General features: G+C 36.8%; 1 protein-coding gene across 4 annotated transcripts; it reads left to right on the top strand.

Annotated features, from left to right (window-relative positions):
* Nucleotides 1-2,696: 2,696 nt before the first annotated feature.
* LOC134740976 (golgin subfamily A member 1-like) lies at nt 2,697-21,231 on the top strand. Of its 4 annotated transcripts, XR_010127838.1 has the most exons (15): nt 2,697-2,850; nt 3,123-3,260; nt 3,612-3,662; nt 4,078-4,249; nt 8,158-8,315; nt 8,660-8,822; nt 9,325-9,476; nt 10,371-10,517; nt 11,014-11,091; nt 15,076-15,299; nt 15,645-15,801; nt 16,207-16,362; nt 16,763-16,875; nt 18,420-19,247; nt 19,913-21,231. XR_010127838.1 is itself a non-coding variant. In XM_063673665.1 (14 exons), the coding sequence occupies exons 2-14, from the start codon at nt 3,144-3,146 to the stop codon at nt 18,604-18,606; spliced, it is 1,875 nt and encodes a 624-aa protein (XP_063529735.1). In that variant the 5' UTR covers nt 2,697-2,850; nt 3,123-3,143; the 3' UTR covers nt 18,607-21,231. The 4 variants fall into 4 exon arrangements, 3 of the variants coding, with proteins under 3 accessions (XP_063529735.1, XP_063529736.1, XP_063529738.1); XM_063673665.1 differs by having other exon boundaries at nt 18,420-21,231; XM_063673666.1 differs by lacking the exon at nt 11,014-11,091 and having other exon boundaries at nt 18,420-21,231.
* Nucleotides 21,232-21,755: the final 524 nt, after the last annotated feature.

The raw sequence follows: 21,755 nt of genomic DNA, 5'->3' as shown, positions 1-21,755 counted from the left end.
TATATCGATAAATTATGCATAAGTTTATGTGCCGTGTAAAATAATAATCACGAAATTGGCAAATTGATAATAGTCTGGCTAATGAAAGTTGAACCTGAAAAAACGCGGCAATTTCAAGAAATCTGTAGCAGGCGGCTAGTTGAAATGAAATGAAATGCGTGGAATACAAGGATTGCATAACTTTTACACATTTTATAATTTTCATATTCTAAAAATCATTAAAAAGTATAAAAATTATGCAATCCTTGGAATCAAAGAGCCGCCTGATATGAGGATTAATGCATGTAACTAATATAGCTTTTATCTCATTTGCAGTCTACCACTCAGAACCGTCTAACTATACCTCTCGTTTTTTTATCATTAGAAAGAAGGCGAGCGATCTTAACGTGTCGTTTTATCGAAAAACACTTTGAAAATAAGTCACAACAAATATAACATACGATCATTTACATACTTTTGCTTTCATAAGTAAAATATTGTTATATTTATAAAAAAACTTGTCAATAAAAAGACACGTGGAAATAGTTTACCGTTTTTTCTAATGCTAAAAGACTAAGTATAGTTTCTAGTCATGTACAGTCAGCTGCAGAGAAAAGGCACCCCCCTGCATACAAAGTTCTGTAAATTAGTATGGACGTGGGGTACCTTTTCTCTGCAGCTGACTGTACCAAATAGGAAATAATAAAAAAAACGTTCGTGTAATATTTTTTTTAATAATAGGGAATATTACGCGAAACTCGGCGTAGGTGGCGCCACTATCTGAGGGTCTATCGCGAAACAAGAAAATCGAACTTTCGTTATCTAACATCTCTGTCACTCTTGCGTATTCGAGCGATAAAGAGGCAGCTAGATAACGAAATTTCGGATTCGAGTTTTCCGGTAGGTCCCCTGAAAACTTGTCAAAAACCTGTTAAAGGTACAGTATGAATAAGTTACTCTACGGTGCACTAAAAAAGCTAGTGCTGCACTCTGGTGGCAGAACATTGCAGTAATATCCCCTATTCCTCGTCCTTTGGAAATCTGAAATAAAAAGTTGAGTTTTGTGACCAACAATATTAATAAAAGGAACATTCATCAATGATCATTAATGTCTTTTTTATTAGGGTTCCGTACCCAAAGGGTAAAAACGGGACCCTATTACTAATACTTCGCTGTCCGTCTGTCTGTCACCAGGCTGTATCTCATGAACCGTGATAGCTAGACAGTTGAAATTTTCACAGATGATGTATTTCTGTTGCCGCTATAACAACAAATACTAAAAAGTACGGTCCCCTTGGTGCGCGCGTCCGACCCGCACTTGACCGGTTTTTAGTATTAAACTATAGTCTGGCAAACACAATCTGTCAGTAAGTAAGAACAAAGAAAACTATAGGTACAGTCGAAGGCAAAAATATCGATCCAGACAAATGGCTTAAAAATATGTGAACACGATTTTATTGTCTGAGCGTACACATATTTTTGAGACTTTGGGAATGTATATATATTTATGCCCTTGACTGTACTCATCAATTAAAATGAGACAGTCCTGGGCCAAACTATAAGAAAGCTGTAAATGTCGATAGGTTATTGATCTGAGGTCGATACATCACTATGCCAAAAATATAGCCTTTCATACTTAGCAGAAAAGTTCGAAAATATATGCAAAAATCTATATAGACTTGAATGCAAGTAATAATTACATAAACAACATATCGATTTCTATGTTTAGGGTCAGGTCCTATAAATAAATTTCTTCAAAATTGAACAAAACTCACCGATTAAAGGTTATCGGTTCGTGCGTATTTTCTTTTCTTCCTGTATGCGATTTACAGCCCTCGATCACACAATACATTATCACAAAGGGAACTTCAAACCATTACAAATAAAAACTCAGCACGTTTTCCAACAATCTTTCAGGAATAGCAAAAATATAATTAAAATAAACCAAGATGACCGCTGAAACATCCCGAAATATTTCAACTAAAATAATACGACTATGTCAAGTTGTTACAGTTGACACCTACCTGTGAAATAACGAACATATATTTTATTTGGCTGGATTATATTATAGAACCACATAGGACCATTTGACATTTCCCTCAGTTTATCTTATGACAATACTGAAAAAAAACGAAAGAACTTGCGGATTGTTGTCTCACTCACTCATAGACAAAAAGTAATAACGTGTTGTGAATACGATATCTTTTACCAAGCTTTTATTTTTGCCCGGCTTCTTTGCTTTAGTCATTCTTCTTCTTCTTCTTTTAAAATTATGGCTTCAGCCCAGTGGGACTATTTCGCCAGTATCAAGGTATTGAGAGGTTTACAAACGACAAAAATTGTACGGTTGTACAAGACAGTGTACGGTGATTTGTTAGCTCTTGTAAATCGATAGCTAGACTTTACAAGAAGCACGTGGACTACCGGCCGTTGACTCCAAGATGGTGGTTAAACGCGCTTCAAAATTAATTCTCCATTCACTGCACACTACCACATTAGTTTACTGTATAATAAGCTATCGATATTACACTTTAAACAATATTAATAAGCAAAAAACAAAGTAATTAATCACGATGCTAACTATCAAGATGGCGCTCGAACCGGAAGTCCGCTTTAGTCATTATTCTGAGGGACCGCAGGTGTCAGCGGAGCGTAGCGCTTAATTGTCAATATCAAGTGTCAATTCATATTCATAGGTTGAGTCACCTTTTTTTCTTGTCATAGTTGTCATAGTTGACTTGTCATAGTTGTCATTGTCAGTGTCAGTTCTGGAAAGAATTGATTGTTGTATTGTATTGTATTTTATTAGTTACAAGATCCATGTATATTGTTGCATTTTGACACAATTGCTTTTATAGATGTCATAATATGGTAAGTAGATCCTCAAATAAAAGTACTGGATACATTACGTCTCTTAATTATTATGGTTAACAAAATTGGATGTTATCAGAGTAGTTTGCAAACTAGGGTAAATTATTTTATCAGTATGAATATATTTTGTGAAGAGGTGAGGTGAGGCTACCACTGCGTAACAACTGCTCCTGATATGTTTTTCTAGAAACATAAAATTTTACACCAACATGTTAAACATGTTAAAATGTTATTAACATTGGTTTTTGTCAACTGTCTATATGCACTTGCAGCGTCGCCTATAGGTAGGTACAATGTTCGCCAGTTTAAAAAGCAAAATAAAAGAGGAGACAGGCAGTGACATAAGCAAATTGACAAGCAGTTGGCGCACTGGTGCCTTTTTGGGCCGCATTACATTGAGAGATGACTCGGTGAGTGTTTTCATTATTTACCTTGACCTCTTCAGCTTTAAGCAATTTACACTAGTTTTACAAGAAAGTTGATTATTATTGAATGTTGAAGGTAACATAAATACTTTATTGCCCAACATGAACCAATAAATGTTTTAGATAATTCCTGCATGTGTCATTATCAAAGTGTTTGATAAATGTAAGGCATTTCAAATTATAAATATTAGCTTAATTATTTCTAAAATAAAAATGACAGTGTGATATAGCCATTTGAAAAATTATAAGTATAAATCTTCTAGTAAGCAACCATGCCACTAGTTTATGCTTTAGTTTTGTCTTTCACATCTGTTACTAATACATAAAACTTAACAGTCTACCGCCAGCCCCTCCAGCTCTGGGGGACAGGGAGACACAACATCAGATGTAAGTCTATTCTTTTGGTATTAATAAATACATGTGACGTTTTCAATCACAAGGTACCACATTGTCACTTAACATGACGAAAATTGCTTGTATCTTTATACGAGAAACCTGTCAGAGCGTCCTTATGGCAAGCGACAATGTGGTACCTTTTGCTTGAAAACGACACACTTTATGCCAAATAGTTTTATAGCACTGAATAATTTGGTTTAACTAATAGGTTTTGATACTAATGATTAATTAATGAGTTGGATATATTAAAAAAATATATATTCATAATTTAAGGTCTTCAATTTAATAAAATTAATTTAATTTATTGTTTAATGAAAGGTTGCATATAAAATGTACTACTATTTTTCGCCACAACATTTACTGTTATTTTTATATTATTGTTTAAATGACATACTTCTTTTTTTAGTCTATATCCCCACAATTGGAGTCCTACCTATCAGACCGCACTGGCGGGAGAGTGGACCAAGCGGCTCTGCAGGAGCAGTACTCGTCACAACTGGAAGCAAAGCTGAAAGAGAGAGATTCATATTGGGAACAGAAAATAGAGGAGTTGAGACTATCTTTGGCATCTGTTCAAGGTATTGTGATACAAATTTTATCCAGGGTAAACAAAAACTGTCAAACCCTCATATGCCCAGCCCTAGTAAAATTGAGGATAAATGGGGCATTTTCTATGAAAAAAAAAAAAAAAAAAAAACGTTTATTCAAAGATCTTCCAGATATTCCAGAATCTACGAGTGAGGCGGCCGAAGAGAGGAAAGAGCATGATGTGCGTGAAACAACGAATTTGATAACCAGCGTTACGAAGAACGTGAGCTGTGTTGGAATCAAAGTGTTTCGCCTGGGTTCTAAGTCCAGCAGTCGCACGTCGCCGCGCCCACTGAAGGTCATCTTACGCAGCAAGAGTGATGCGCTTCAAGTGCTCAGCAACAAAAAAAAGCTAGCGAAGCCAACGTCTGTGAAAGCTGACCTTACTCCCATGCAAAGAGAATACCTTCAGTATCTGAGAGAAGAGCTGAACAAGCGTACAAGCGAAGGTGAAACAGGGATCACAATCAAGTATATCCGGGGCCATCCAACAATCGTAGAGACCGACCAGCCGGCAGCTAGACCGGCAAAAAACCAATAACTCACACCAGAAATAGCCATAATGATTCGACTGCGGACACCAACAATAAAGCTATCGCAGTTGGAGTACCTTTACCTCCTATTATTACAATCACTATTTTTTTACACTAATATTCAATCTGTGACTTCCAAACTCGATCTACTTATTGCTAGAGTAAATAACCTGAAACCCACCCTGATCGTTATTACAGAAACATGGCTTAAACCAAATATTCCCGACTCAATGATAAAATTACCAGGCTATGACTTATATAGAGATGACCGGACTGAAAAACGTAGTGGTGGAGTAGCAATATATGCAGCAAACGGACTGGATATTCAAATAAAAACTAAACTGAACACTAAGTACAACACAAAACTTACAACCTCTGAATGCCTATTTTTGGACGTGGAAATTGGTAACTGCAAATTCATCTTATGCGGCGTATACAGGGGGCACGACTCAACAATTGATCAGGACAATATTCTTCTAGATAGGTTGAGCGTGGCTTCGGAGTCTAATCTACTTATCGCTATGGGGGATTTTAACTACGGTGGAGTCAAATGGCCATTAGAAAACTCAGGATACCTGACACCAAGAGAAGATAACTTTGTACAGTGGTACAACAATACGAACTTCCATCAACTGGTAAATAAAGATACTAGATTTCGCCAAGGCAACCAACCATCCTGCCTAGATCTTATTCTAACAAACGATGATATACTAATAGCAAATGTTGACCACCAAGCTCCTATTGGCAAAAGTGATCACACCTGCCTGCAAGCTACCATCCAGTTACAAACGAGGACACCTAACGCCACTAGACAATTGCGATATAATTACAACAGAGCGGATTACGACAAAATAAGTGAGACAATTTCACTCAAGTTACCACAAAAAATAGAATCAGTGGATAACGTCATAGAACAGTACAATATATTTCTTACTGAAGTGAAGGATGCTGTTGCCCTATATGTACCTCGAGCTAAAACTAATGCTGTTGCACCTGATAAGCCGTGGATCAATAAAGAGATTCGAGATATGATAAAGCAGAAAACAGAACTATGGGACAAATATGTGCTAACTGGCTTGGATGAATTTCACAAGGACTACCGAAAGCTAAATAACAAGCTAACGAACCGCATAAGAGCATGCCGCATAAAATATGAAACAAACTTATTAAAAACTGGCCCAAAGCGGTTCTACTCCTACATTCGGCAGCAACTAACATCAAAGGTCAGCACACCTAACGTTGTATGCACTAAACAAGGGCATACTGTAACGTGTGCTCCTGACATCGCTGAAGCCTTTGCGGACCAGTTCGAGGATGTCTTTCAGGTAGAACCTCAGGGACAGCTGCCACTGCTAGATCCATCCCTTAGAGTTGAGGAATGTATTACAGATATTACCTTTTCAATAGATAAAGTTAAACAGGTCATTAAAGAAATGAAAACAGATTCTGCACCTGGACCAGATGACATTCCTGTTACACTGCTGCAAAAGTGTGACACCTTGGTTGGCCCGTTAGCCAGAATAATGCAGACATCATATGACACAGGCATTTTACCTGAGCAATGGAAAACAGCAACCGTGACCCCAATATTCAAGAAGGGAAACAAGCTTGAACCGTCTAACTATAGACCGATAAGTCTCACTAGTGTAGCATGCAAGGCCATGGAGAAAATTCTGGTTAAACATATAAGAGGTTTTCTTGCCCTGCACAGTGTGATAGGTGACCAGCAGCATGGGTTTTGTCCGCATCGCTCTACAGTGTCCAACTTGCTGTCTTGCCTCTCTTCCTGGACTAAAAGTTTTAACAAGAGGGACCCTACAGATGTTATTTATCTTGACTATGAAAAGGCCTTCGACAAAGTTCCCACAGAGAGGCTACTTCATAAACTGGAACACTTGGGAATCCGTGGGAAACTATTAATATGGATAAGGGCCTTCCTACAACATAGAACCTTTAAAGTTAGAGTTGGTGAGACCAAGTCACAGCAAAGAGAGATACAGAGTGGAGTACCACAGGGTTCAGTTTTGGGCCCGGTGCTCTACATACTGTACACGGTTGACCTTCCATGCCGCCTCAAATGCAGTATTAGTACTTTTGCGGATGATACCAAGTTATTTGCTAACCCACTCGTAGATTACAGCCAACTACAAGATGATCTAGATGCAATAGCAAGCTGGTCAAAAGAATGGTTAATAAATCTGAATACTGCCAAATGTACAATACTTCACATAGGAAATCGGAACCCCCGTCTGACTTACAACTTGGAAGGCGCTCCACTAACGGCTGTAAAAACACAAACTGACCTAGGTGTTAAGATCTCGGAAGATCTAAAGTGGGAAGAGCACATATCTACAATGGTTAAGAAAGCCAGAAGCATGATTTACCTCATTAGGAAAGCTTTCAAGACCTTAACACCGGATATGATGCTAAAAATATACAAGACATATGTCAGACCCATACTGGAGTATGCGTTTCAAGTCTGGAGTCCTTACTTTGCCAAGGACATTGAGATGCTGGAGAAGGTCCAACGGAGTTTCACGAAACTGCCAAGGCAACTTAAAAACAAGCCATATGAGGAGAGACTAAAGGAACTGAAACTTACTACCCTAAAGCACCGCAGAGAACGCGGAGACCTAATAGAGAGTTACAAAATACTATCTGGGCACTATGACCTCAAGGATTTTCAAGAGATGTTCAAGCGCAACAACAGCGATCGTCTGAGAGGTCATCACTTAAAGCTAGAAAGGCATAGGTCTCACAGTAACCCTTACAAACACTTTCTGAGCAACCGAGTAGTAAGGGCTTGGAACAAACTCCCGGAAGACGTAGTTTCAGCACAAAATGTGAACCAGTTTAAAAATAAATTAGACAAGCATAACACTACATCTAATACTCGTTCATGATATATATCTTTATGATTACTGGATACAGGCCATATCAGTTGCCATAACTGCCTGCCTGCTTATTAAATAAATAAATAAAATAAAAATAAAATCTTACTTACAACTAAATACATATTTTCCAAACCACACAGTGGTTTGTTGGCAGACGAGGCTCCTTTGCGTTTGTGTTAGCTGTTGATATGTAACTTAACTTTATCTTAAACCTAAACTTACCTACTTAACCCTTTACTGCATGCTTTAAAAGGGACCTTATTGTCGATGGCGCTTACGCCGTACAGCGTTGCGCGGCATTGTGTTTATATCGGAGCATCGTTTATAATGGCGCCATTGACAATAAGGTCCCTTTTTATAGAAAATACCACAAATTTTCTTTCATGATTAAGTCAAGTTTTTAAAGGTTGAACGAAAGGAGTTGTAACGCGAGTCACCATGGATTGACCCAATATAACAATATGTTTACAGGGGAAGAAGCATTGGCAGCCCAGTCGGTGGCGCGGGCAGCGCAGGCCGAAGCGGCAAAAGCAGCTGCGGAGCGCGATGCGGCTCAGAAGCAATTGGCGGAGTACCGGACGCGCCTGGCGGCGGCCGAACGCGCTCAGGATCGCCTCGACACGCTTACTGTGAGTTTGTTATATTGGCAGCGGGCGCAGGCCGAAGCAACTGGTGGAGTGCCAGACGCGCCTGGCGGCGCTATACTAACTTAAACGTCTTAAAGTCTTAAAGCATTCTCTAAAATTCAGGCTAAAGTAAAATTAGTTTTTTGCAGGATTGTATACAACATGAGAGTATGGGTTAGTTGCACCAACCACAATTATTGACGGATGGTCAACGTTACTCACCAGAAATTTATGAAACTTTTCATACTATAAAATATTGCGAACATTTTAACGGTGACAGACGGTTTGATGCAACCGACCAAACCTATAATATACGTACATACACGTAATGTAAGTTTTGTGTTCAGGAGGAGATGGAGGTGTTGCGGCGGGAGTGGGCGCGCTCACGCAGCGCGGAGGGGGCGCGGCGCGACGAGGCGGAGGCGCGCGCGCGCGACCTGGCCGACGAGCTGGCCGTCGTGCGCGCCGCCGCCTCGCCCGCCTCCCACCACCACCACATGCACGACGACGGTACTGCACCGCCACCACACCACACCACACCACACCACACCACCTCTAGGCTTTTAAACCCTCATTTTTTATAAACTCCGTTAATTTCAAAGGTGCATTCCTGAGCTTAAATTAAGTTACGTTCACAAAGACACTGGTATTCTAATTAACAAAATTTTGGAGATGATCAGTAATTTATTTTCATCTGATAAAGCCCCTACGAGCATCTGGTTGCCTTAGGGCCTGTTTACATATTGATGAGTGTTTTTTATGTGAGTTCATACATTTGCTACTAAACGCAAGTACTATCTCGAACGATCGATGTTCGAACTGACATTGATATGTCATAGTTTTCAATTGTTTAGTTGAGTTAAATAAAATGCCCATGTTACACCATCGCTATACGCAGCATTTAATTGCTTTTTATGAAAATTAGGGTCATCAGACAATCATGTTATTACGAATTTCCACCATAATAATCGAGACTTGTAGTGCTTTTGACTAAATATAGTAAATATTTCAGACAAACGCGAAGTAACCCCGACCGGGTGCGAAGAGTACGACCGCGTGAGTCGCGAGCGAGCCGTGTTGGCGCGACAGCTGCAAGAGGCCAAGATGGCGCTAGCGGATGTCAAGACCTCCTGGAGCGGCCAGATCGCCTCGCTCGAAACGCAGGTTCACACTTTTTTAATATTTCATATTTCAGAATTAGATACAGTGAACTGACAGTAGTTATAAGTGAGACTGAGAAGGCAAGATCTGTACTATAAAGCAGTAATTTCATTAAATAAACGCCCACAAACGTCAATTTCCCCTAACTCTGAATATCCTATTATGCGGTTTTGAATATAAAATACCTATCAAAAAACATTTCTCAACTTGTTTACTCATCTCTGTAATATACTCTTTTTAGTATTAACATAATGCAACCCAGAAGTCAGTGTAAATAAACTGATTTGCATTTTAATTATGTACATTTTGTAGTTTTCTGTTGGTTTGCATGGATTTATTTGCATGAAGTGAAGGATTTATTTGTTTTGGTGCAAGGTGTTTTACAACGTACAGTTGGTAAAAAGTAATTTCTAAACACTAACTAATAATAATAAAATACAGTTGGTAAATGTGACATTATTGCATAATTTCCACAAATCAGTTTTATACCCTGTAGGTATGTCAACATAATAATATGACTGTGATAAGGTTTTATTTTTATTGTTTGTAAATAATCCATTCGTTCTGCGTCGTCATATATTCGCCAGGCAGTTATTTGCACGAATTTTTTGATCACTAGCTAATCTACCCATTTGGTTGTTAACAGTACCTAATATGAAATGTCATTCAGGTATCATACTTAAATTGAAAAGTCTACGAAGCAACTAAGCAATTGATTTGATAGGAAGTATAATTTAGGATAGGTTAGTGTTATACTCTAAACAACCAAAACTTCTTTCATCGTTCGGCATAACGATACTGGGTTACATTCCGCTAAAAAGTCTAAATAATGTTGCGTATTTTATCAAAAATATTGCATAGCCATTTTGGTGCATGTATATGAGATTGTACCGCTAGGTGGCGCGACTGTCGCGCCAAGCCGGCGAAGAGGGCGTGGAACGGAGAAGAGTTGAGACCGAGAAGCAAGAGATGCACGAGAAACTTCTCAAAACGGCGGCCGAATTGGAGAAGGCCAAGCAGAATCTTATCAATAGCGAAGCGAAGGTAAGATTATCCATATTTTCTTCGTATATTTAAAGTCTCCTATCTATTTTATCAAAACTTGTTTCTAAGTAATGTGCCCTAATTGTTGAAGTTGAACATTGAACAAACATCATTAATGAATCTTAACCTAATGATTTTTAATACGCAATGTCTACATTCCTTCGCTTGTTTTCTTGCATGACCTGTAGGTACATTATGTGCTAGCCATGTCCATATGCTATTACTAAATTTCAACATTACGAAATCACTATGCCATATGCCCTTTACGTGGGTTGTCTGTATTGTCTTAATTTGTTATAGTGGTTGAAAGCACCTGCTGCGCTTAATATGGACGGTAATTAAATTTCATACGAATACAAATTTTAAAATTAAATGCGCAATAGTTTGCCATTTTAAGTAAATCTAAATTGTACTCGAAGATATAGAACAGGTAACATATATAGGTTATTAGGGCCCAAGATAGTTTGGGTCGTAGCTGATTCGCTCGATTGGCCAGGTGGCGCGGCTGAACGGCGAGGTGCACTCGCTGGCGATGGAGGTGAAGGGCCTGCGGATCGCCGCCAACCACGAGGGCGTGAGTGCCAGCCTCTACAGCATTTAGAGTGTACTGCATAGATTTGGTAGTGACGCGGGTAGAATTATGTTAGGTCTATACTGATATCCAGTTAGAAGAGTAAACTGACATTAGTTCTATGTTTTATTTTTTAATTCAGGCTTGTTTATAAACAGATAATGCGGTAATCTCGCGAAATACACACCCGTAACTGTTAGTTTACGCTATCTATTCTGGATACGAGTATAGTAGCGCCAGCACAACTAGCTAGTAAATGCGCGCGTTTTGTGCATTTTAGAAAAAAATTATGTAACTAGGGTTCTATCAAATGAATTTTACAAGTGATAATTCAGCAGGCTTGTCCATCCCAGTAAACTTACATAATTGTCATAACTTGTAAAGTATCATGAGATTGAGCTAATTTGCTATTCCTTCAGAAACGCTTTAAATGGTGTATTTATTTTAATAATGTGATCACGCCTACAAGTGTCCTTTGCCTATATTATACATGCACAGTACCAGCAATATGATTTCGTCGATACTCGATAGTACATAATAATTAATATTCAAGTCACTAGTTAGTCCCGTCGCAGAGTTTTTAGCATGTCCAGTTTAGGCCGTGAATCTGGTATTTTGCGTTTTGTTTTATATGCCTTGATTTGCAGATGAATAATATAATATATATTTTTACTACGTGCAATTTTTAGGTTAGTATTTTTTTATTCAAGGAATATAACAAATATGCGTGCTTGAGCAGGTTTTAATGGAATGAAATGTTTATTGTCCTTGCTATTATCTCGGAATACTAAATGGTTGGATTTTTTTTACTAATATGGCACATTATTATCAGTTGATCACATTAGAAATAAATATTTGCAAAAATAGGAGAGCATAAAGTTAAAAAGTTAAATAGACATTAACCTAACTTCGGCATTTTTATTATCTTTTTTTTTTTGAAAGGTTGAACCTGGGCCTTTGAATAACATCTGTAATCGGGTTCCTTTAATTTGCCTTTTGTTATTTTCTGATATTTTTGACATTGGTTAATAGCACGGGAATTAATTGATTTTAAATAATGATAAAGGGATTGCTTGTGGCTATTATCCAAATCGCTGACACTGCTCGACTACATTCACTATTCATATTCATAGTTCACTGATCACTTATTTTATTAACTTTAGGTATACCTTAGGTATCTACATATTTGTCAAAATATTAAATTGTGCTTTGAAAATTCCCGATTGTTGTAACGTTGTTGTCTAGAAATATACAAGGATTTAAGAATGACAATATTAATTTAGAATTTATTCGTACTAACAACTAGTACTTAGACTGTAGTTGATGATTAGTTAGAAAGAGTACCTTTCTAGAGGCCTGTTTAAATGTTAATTTATAACAGCGTTGTATGCAAACTTGCAAATATATTGCTGTATAAATACAATGAAAATTTGACTGTAATACGTTATGCCTACGCATACGTTATGTATTTTGCCTGTATGAAATAAATATGTGAAATGAAATTTATTTCTCGATTCGATAAGCATAATAAACCAAATATTCGCAGTGATTATTTTATAAATAATTTCCTTTACCTTCATTTTTATCAAGTTCCATCATAACAAATCTGTTATAAGTTATAATTTATACTTTACCTATTTAAATAGCCATGGCCCTAGTAGCTGAGTAAATAGTAAATATAACTTACTGGTATATTTTGTGCTTATGACTTTACTAGATGTTTGAATATTATTGCACGCATGTTGGTTTAAAAAATAATTATTCCAATTTAAACTTTATGTGTGTTTTGATGGCAACTATCAACATGCGCATTTTTATTTAAATAATAAGGTAGAGTTAGACCAAGACAAGTCTGCAACGATTTTGATAGCACACGCAGTGCAGGTGTTATTTACTTATACGTCATAATTTTATAGAAGTTTGACGTTTAAAATAACACTTGCACTGCGTGTGCTATCAAAATCGTTGCAGACTTATGTTTTGCCTGCATGTAAAACATCTTAATGTTATCAATTATTATTATTAGGTATTTGTATTTATCGTGAAAATACGTCCGTCCTAATATTAAAGACATATTATTATAATTATAATATTAAAATATTCCTTTACGTATGAGCCTGGCATGCTTTAAAAAAGTCATAAAACAAACGTCAACCGAAAATTAAAACTGACAATAAACATTTGTCGCTTTGAATTATAAGGTGCAAGCGCATATATTTTATGCTGTTACGAGATATATTTTGATATTCAGTATTGAGTAATATTTTTTCTTCTTGTAAGCAAGGTTCAGTGTTGTTGTAAAGTTAAAGATGGTGTTATTTTTACTCGCTAGCCTACTACAGAGATAAGTTCCTGTATGCACACTATCAAGTGATAACGATAATGTATCGGTAGCACGCAGACATGTCGTCATCATTCCGATGACACAGGTGTCAACGGCCACTCCTTTGTGCGCCAATCTTACTACAATATATACTTACTATATACACTGTGTCGCGGGATACTTATTCACGTTCAGAATAAGTTTAATTTTACATAAGGTTAATGTTGTTACATATTATGTTATTTTATTTATGATTTGATTTTATGATACTTTTAGTTCATGTTGCAATTATTTCGATTTTAAAATGACTTTACTTGTACCTATACACTTTTTTTTTTCACTTAATAAAATATTTTATTCAATAAAGCATCTTTTTAATTTCACCTGCATGAGGCAATGGGCTGTTTTTCTGTTATTAATTGCATGATTGACTGACTAACATCCCGCTTTTACTTTATAATAATTTAAGCTGTTAAATTTTACCGCGCTTACCGTGGGACTTAGTCAATTTGTGTAAGGATGTCCCTATAATATTTAGTAAGTATACAAGAGTGACATACGAAAAATTCATTTTAGTACCCATAGATTAGGCATTAGGTACAATATGTTTGTTGTTTAAAACATTCCTTAAACATTTGCTTGAGAAAAATACATAAAGGTTACAAGTAAATATGTACAGTAAAACACAAATGCTATATTTTACATACATTTAATAAAAATTAAGTAAACATTATAATTAGCACAGGCGTTACGAAGATTATTTTGGCGGTAAAATTAAGATTACAATGCGATCACCAGCGATTTAGATAGATTAGCCAGAAAATATTATCAAAACGTATACGCGTATAAAATTTATAGCAGTGCTTTAATAAAATACTATTGTGCTCTTATAACATTGTATTGTATAAGAAGAAATGCATTGTGATAGATTCGGTAGCCGTGTGGTATATAGTATGTACAGTGTGTTGCATCGGTAGGTATTACGTGAGCCGCCGGACCGCGCGACCGGCCCGGCCCGGTGAATGGTGAATGTTGTCGCCACTCTCCGCGTGATTGCGCTACCGCTTAAACGTGTGTGTTGTTTTGTGATGTTAAATGGGTCTCGAAGTGCTTTAACATATTTGTATAATGACTTGAAATAGTTTTTTTTCTATACATTGTTGGTTGTTTTCTACCTAATTATTCTACACTTTTACATCCATTAGCTATTGTTGCATAATAAACGAGATATTGAGGTAAACATAACTTGTTTATATAAAATTGGGTACTTACCGTTATTTTCCACAAAAAATGGCTTCTTGGTTTTGAACATATTGGGTTATAAGAATGCGTTTGTTTAGTTTTTTTGCATTGGTGATTGGGCGGTAGACATATGCTGAGGTGTAAGTGGCGAGGCGTTTTATGGAATTACGAAGCTTAAACTCTATAAATGCCCAATAAACAGCAGCTTTAGGTAATTACCGAATTTAAGATAGTTTTTGCTATAACCCTTGTTTTGTGGTCGCCACGCCACCGACGTTCAACATGTTCTTAAGACCTGTATACATTTTTATTAGCGATATTTATATATGTTACAGCAACCCATAAAACTCGTTTTAATAAATAGCATTTGAGTCCTCTTGTGGAGTGTGCAATATCATCAATCATAAAACCGCTAATTTCAGGAAAAAACAATGGACCTCGAGAGCCGTATTGAAGAACTGACTGAACAAAACCGTGAACTGTCGGAAGCGCTCGAAAATGAACGGACACTCGTGAAGATCCTTCGGGAGAAGATTGACAAGTCGAACCGACTTTATGACGAGACGAAAGTCGAAGTCAACCATCTTAATTCGGTGGTGACGGATATGCAACACGATTATGTAGATATGCAGAGGAAGTATGACAAGTAAGTACTCGAACAAGCGGTCGGGCTTAGGAGATTTATTCGCTTGGTGTTTTTTATAAGCGTAAGCGCAAATATGTAACTGTTTGTTCAGATGTACATACTTAGTGCATTCAGTCTTAAATATTTTAATGTTTAGTTGGAGATATCAAGATAGTCCCAGAACATTGTCCTTTTATTTTGGCTTTCAGTTGTTATAAAATAAAACTTCAACACATCAAAGAGAAAACCTAGTAATCTAAGAAGTTGTTTTTTTATGATAGCGAGTTCGACTATAGTTTGACGCATCTGTACTTCCAACACAGTGTTCTTTTAACTAATATATGTATAACGTATTATAATTTTCAGAGAAAAACGCGAAAAAGACGAGGCGCTACTACGCAACGCGCACATGTCTCAAACGATCGAGATGAGCCAGTGCGACGTGCGGTACCAGGAGGACGAGATAGCCGAGCTCAAGGCCAAGATAGCTGAACTGGAGGCGCTCATAGCGCAGCATAAAGAGGTAAGGGACATAGATGAGTAGATAACATTAAAAACCCAGAAAAATCCCAAATTTAAAAAAAGTCAGTCCGCAATCAGCTATGTTATTCCTCAGGAGTTAAAAGATATAATAAATATAATTGGTTGAGGTAAACACTCATATAAAGGTTTCTAGGTTTTTAGTTATTTACGATACAAGTGCGCAAAACAGGAAATTTGCAACGAGTGGCGAATTTTAAAAACACGACCGTAGTGAGTGTTTTCAATCGACACGAGTTGCGAATTACCTATTCGCACGTGTATCGTGCAACGTTTTACAGTACATATGGCCCTTTAAATTTTCGACGTAGTTACGTAATGTGCACCTGGTGTCGTAATGTAGCACCAGATGTACTGTTAAATGTAATTTTATTTATATCGTTTCCAGAATCAAGCAGCATGTATGTTAATAAAAGAAAACGACGAATTGCGGAAGGCAGAGATCGAGCAGCTAAAAAGGAAGATCGACGAAATGGCGGAAAGCGAAAACTCACTCAAAAAGATTATACAAGACTTAGAAACTGAAATCTGTGATAAAAATAAGGTATGATAGCATTTTACTACCTTATTCCATTTAAACAAATCGTGATTGTCGGACTCATCGAGGGTTCCGTACTTTTTAGTATTTGTTGTTAGAGCGGCCACAGATATACATCATCTGTGAAAATTTAAAATGTCTAGCTATCACGGTTCATAAGATAGAGCCTGGTGACAGACAGACGGACAGTGGAGTATGGAACCCTAAAACAATGATCCTATTAACGTCGTATTTCCCATATCGTAGAATTTTAATTAACACAAATGACCTTTATAGATCCTACAACTTATTAATAAAGCAGAATATATAAAAAAACACGCTAAATCTTGTTTTGCATCTAATTTTAATTTAAGGTGACCTACTTTTATAGGGTGGTTTAATGTTATTTATATTATTTTATTGACAGAAAATTAAGACTTTAGACAATCGGATATCTGATATGAAGAAAACACTACAGCGAGAACTCCAAAGTAGTAAACCTGATCTACTGGCGGCAGAAGAACAAGACATTAGCAGGCGGTAAGTTTTTGAGCCTTCAGACACATCTAATTTACTAATCAATTGAATAACTTTTTGATAGAATATATACCCTTCCAAGCAGAAATAAATGTATCCTGAACTCACTAATTTTTTTAAGATAATCGTAAGCAAGTTAACGATGGCATCGAAGCATTCAATAACAACAGCACTGTGAGCACTCTACTTAAGACAACATTTTTAGGCCCTCTTGATTGTTCACTATTAAATGCAAATTTTGAGTTGTTTCCTTATGGTTGGGGAGCCCAAGAGGGGATTTTTGTAGTTACTCGAGCGCGTTAGATTAAGATATGAGTGATATCTTGCTACCCTTTGGAGTCTACCTTTACCACTTTTAGCCGTCTATGTTGAGCCTTTTTGGTTGGTGGGGGTTCAACAAATCGTTAAGCAGATTGTGGATTTGGTCATTTTAGTCCAAATTAATGCTACAGTTGTGCTATTACTACATCTGACAATTATTTGTACGTATTTCCTTAATCTGACGGTTACAATGTGAACATCGGGCGTCGATCGTCAGATTAAGGAAATGCGTACAAATAAGTGTCACATTGTTATAGAAAAAACCGGACAAGTGCGAGTCGGACTCGTCCACCGAGGGTTCCGTATTTTTTAGTATTTGTTGTTATAGCGGCAACAGAAATACATCGTCTGGGTAAATTTCAACGGTCTAGCTATCACGGTTCATGAGATACAGCCTGGTGACAGACAGACGGACAGCGGAGTCTTAATAATAGGGTCCCGTTTTTACCATTTGGATACGGAACCCTAAAAATTATAGCATTAACTTGGACCAAAACGACCAAATCCACAATTAACGATTTTTTTTTTACCCTCCACAAACCCCACCGAAATTTAAAAAAAAACTGTAGACGCTTTCCTGCTGCTGAAAAGAAAACTTTATATAACCTTATTTTTTCTTATTATCTAATTATTCGTTTCCAATAGGTCTACGATGCTCGAGTAACTAAACATCTAGCATCGCCGGCTCCCCAGCTATTATGTTGGCTATTTATATAAATATTTAATAATATTCATTTTGAATTAATTTGGTTGGATTTTGTTTGATATTATACAGTTAGTATTTTCTTTGCGTTGGTGTGGTGAAATATTTTGTGTTTCACTCGGTGGCAAAATCAAACCCGTCGTGCCTCGAAACCCTCGCAACGCCACTTCCACTTTTCGAACCACTAGCTACGCTCGTGGTTTTATTTTTGAGTTTTTCGTTTGCTCGGGTATTATCAAAAGAGGTTAAGCAACAACTTTTCCCCCTTGTAAAACAAATAACTAATACCAAACTTTCGTATCTCCTCGGTATATTTAAAAAATAGTAAAAGATCATGTTTTTACGGCAAAGTGACGCGTATAACAGCTATTTAAAAAAATTGTAAAATATTATAGGATACACCGCCGTATTTAAAGTTAAGTATTGAAACGTTATCCTGCCAAATACACCTTCATCAAAATGTACACATTGAAACGATATCGTCACGTACCCTCGTCCCGTATTCACCACGAGATATATCCAGATACCTGAAGCACGTGGTGCTGCGGTTCCTGACGGCGCGCGAGCTGGAGGCGCGGCAGCTGACGCGCGCGCTGGCCGCGCTGCTGCGCCTCTCCGCGCACGAGGAGGCGCTGCTGCGCGACGCGCTGCCGTGTGCGCACACGCAGCGCTCCGGCCTCGCCGCCTGGTTCCCCAACCTCAACACCTGATAGTGATAATAGACCCGCTCTATCCGATGTTCCACGTGTATTCACTAGGAGAGGGGCGGAATAAAAGAAAGTTCTTAGAACGGTAAAACGTGCCTGCGTAAGATTCCCGTCGCCCGACACCGATATGGCCCGTCGGAGGCTTTATCCGACGTTCAGTGTGTGCACTGCATACGGACGAAAGTTTGTTAGGACGGTGAAATGTGCCTCCGTGAAAGGGAATCATATTATAGCGAAAGGTTTGCTTATTCGAAAATAGTTGAATGCACCTTGCAGAAAAATTAGAACCTCTAACGTTGACGCCGCGGCGTCCCTACTAGCTAGGAAATGATGCGGATTTGTATGCTTTAGCACTTCTTTCTGATTAAAACTGCAAGTCTATATGTGAAATGTACACAAGCTTTGTTTGGATAATGGAATTAAATTGCAAATTAACGCGGATGAAGGAACATATTTGGACCAACTAAAACAATTTAAACTGGTCAAGCGATAAGAATGTGTCGCATGAATGTTTTGATAATTCATGATGTTTTGCATATTTCCTACATGTAATATGCTGCCTCAGTAAATGATATTGAATTACATTCCATATTGTTATCCTTCGAATACGTATGTATTGATATGATAGTCAAAACTTTTAGTTAGTGTTACGAATGATTCGGTCATATTGTGTTTTATGAAAAACAAATTATAGCCAGCTTGAAATGAATGTAGTATGATACCTTTGGGTATGGTACTTTACGCACACTAGCGTCCTATCCCCTCCCCCTGACGCCACCTCCCCCTTTTACCATGAAATGTCCCCGTTGACGGTTTATTTTTATTTTTTGGGGAAAGTATACATTATAGGAAAAAAATGTCAATCAAAGAAGTAATCCTTATTAAATTCTTAACAAAAAAGGTTATATTCATTTTTTTATAAATAAATTCATGTTATAGCTAGATGAACTTTAACAAAATTTAGCCGTTGAGCAAGCTGGTTCTCCCCATACGATTTCTGTCAGTACTGTTATAATAAATAAATTGAACTTAAGTTAATACATGAATATGGTGAGTTTTACCAAAAGTTGCAAATAACCTTTTTTGTTTAAAATTAATTAAGGATTATTTCTTACCTTAAACCGGGACATATTTCATTCTAAAAGGGGGGGTTGCGTCAGGGAGGAGGGGATGGGAGGCTAGTGTGCGTAAAGGCCGTAAAGCACCATACCCAAAGGTATCATACTATAGGTACATTCATTTCATGCTGGCTATAATTTGTTTGTCTCCCCCATACATTAGAAGATTAGAACATAACTTTACCGAACAGGACACAAATTATTGTCACGCTTGTGTTTATTGAGAGTGCCTAGCACGTGTATTATTATCCGCATCACAAATACCTTCAACATAATTGTAGATTTTGTAATTAGTTTAGAAGTGGAATCATAGAAATAGAAAGAGAAATAACGTGCTGCTAATTTAATAAACAGACAAGGCGGGTGCATTGTTGAGCTGCTCGGTACTGATTTCATAGTATTATTTTATATGTATATACATTTATATAAGCAATACGCTAACCGTAGAATTGTTATGTACTTATACTTAATCATTATTTTCTTAAATTATTTAACCATTTAATATGAGTAGCAGTCTCGAATATTTTTGTTTTTAGGACTAATTTATGGAGTAAATGTTTTTTATGAATGACGAAATAGAATCGCCTTAATAGCTAGTCATTGATTGAAATCATCTTAATTATTTTCGTGAACAAATAAATATTTAAAAAATTAAATATCATTTGATATGAATATGTAATTACTTGTTGTTGATCATTTATTTTTGTATTAATTTGTTTAAGGTACCTAATAATAACCATATACCCTTCACATCAGTGACGTGACTTTCCTTGAGTTTAAAAAAAGTTGAAAATGAAGCAAGTATCACAGGCGTCAGATTGTTACATATAGATCTACTTAGGGTTAAAAATAATTAATGTGACCAATCTGTAAATTGCCTATCACTGCCCTTTAGTACTTTGTACAATTTACGTTCAGTTTTTTTTGTGTAAAATATGAGTGCTGCTGAATAAAAAAAAATGTTATTGCTTGCTTATAACAATACGACGGTAAATATTAGATAGGTAACTAAAGTTGAACCCGACAAGTTAAAATAGTAGGCAAATACGTTAAATACTGCTAGGTATATGTCATATACAGTAGAAAATGCAGTAGCACTATCATATTGGGTCTAGTATTAGCTTGTTCGACAGTTAACTGCGTTAGAAGAGTCTATATTAATCATATAAGAATTCAGATTATATTTATTTGCTTTTGCAGAGCATTTGTTTTACTCAGTATTCTTCGTGGTAAGTAACTTGTATGTCCAGATCAAGAACAATATGTATTAACATGTCCGTTAAAACACGATTCAATTCTGGCCTTACGAAGTTAGAATTGCGGGCGCGTGACTACTATTGTTCTTGATTTGGGCAAGATCAAAAACATTGTAACTATAATGTTCTATTATTTTATTTACACAGTTGGTGCAGTCATATGTGACGTCATTAAAATATGTTTTAGCATTTATTACGATCATTAATTGTTATTTGAGCTTGTATAGAATAAATACGAGATAGCGAATGTGTAACATCGTTTGATTAATCCTGCAGTTTAGCTTAGTAAGTACAATAACTCAATAAAATAATTGAGTTAGGCAGAAAACATTTACTCAAACACGGAGTTGTAGGAACTCTTGTAGGATAAGGCCCAATGTGCATTACAATATTACAATGCAGGTACAGTCAAGTGTAAAAATATGGGTGCATAAAACTTACTCAAAAATATGTCCCATAGTTCTTAATTCGCTGGCATAAGTAAGGTTTTTTTGAGTATGATGAGTGCACCCATATTTTTACAGTTGACTGTACCTACACTTTGTTTCAATCTAATTAGAACATTCCCTGAGCCAAATAAAGTAGCATTTCTTTTGTTTAATTTTTTTCTCAAACGAGCGAGACATGCCTATTTTTACTACACAACAAGGTACATATTAAAAATGGGAAAAAATCTATGGTGGGCCTAACGAGGTAAAGTGTGGATTTTTACTCTTCAACTGTTTTATGTTTTGACATTAATTCTATCTAGCATGTAGAAAACAGTATCTAATCATAA

This window comes from Cydia strobilella, chromosome 4, assembly GCF_947568885.1.
Source record: "Cydia strobilella chromosome 4, ilCydStro3.1, whole genome shotgun sequence".
Lineage (NCBI taxonomy): Eukaryota > Metazoa > Arthropoda > Insecta > Lepidoptera > Tortricidae > Cydia > Cydia strobilella.
Note: the sequence above shows the minus strand (reverse complement) of the source record. Positions and strands in the feature narration are given on the sequence as shown.

Bases quoted from the DNA above. Each gene is read 5' to 3' on its own strand.
- LOC134740976 (XM_063673665.1), top strand. From the start codon at position 3,144: ATGTTCGCCAGTTTAAAAAGCAAAATAAAAGAGGAGACAGGCAGTGAC. The intron at 10,518-11,013 runs GTAAGATTATCC...TCGATTGGCCAG, and splicing joins TTATCAATAGCGAAGCGAAG to GTGGCGCGGCTGAACGGCGA. The intron at 15,300-15,644 runs GTAAGTACTCGA...TATAATTTTCAG, and splicing joins ATGCAGAGGAAGTATGACAA to AGAAAAACGCGAAAAAGACG.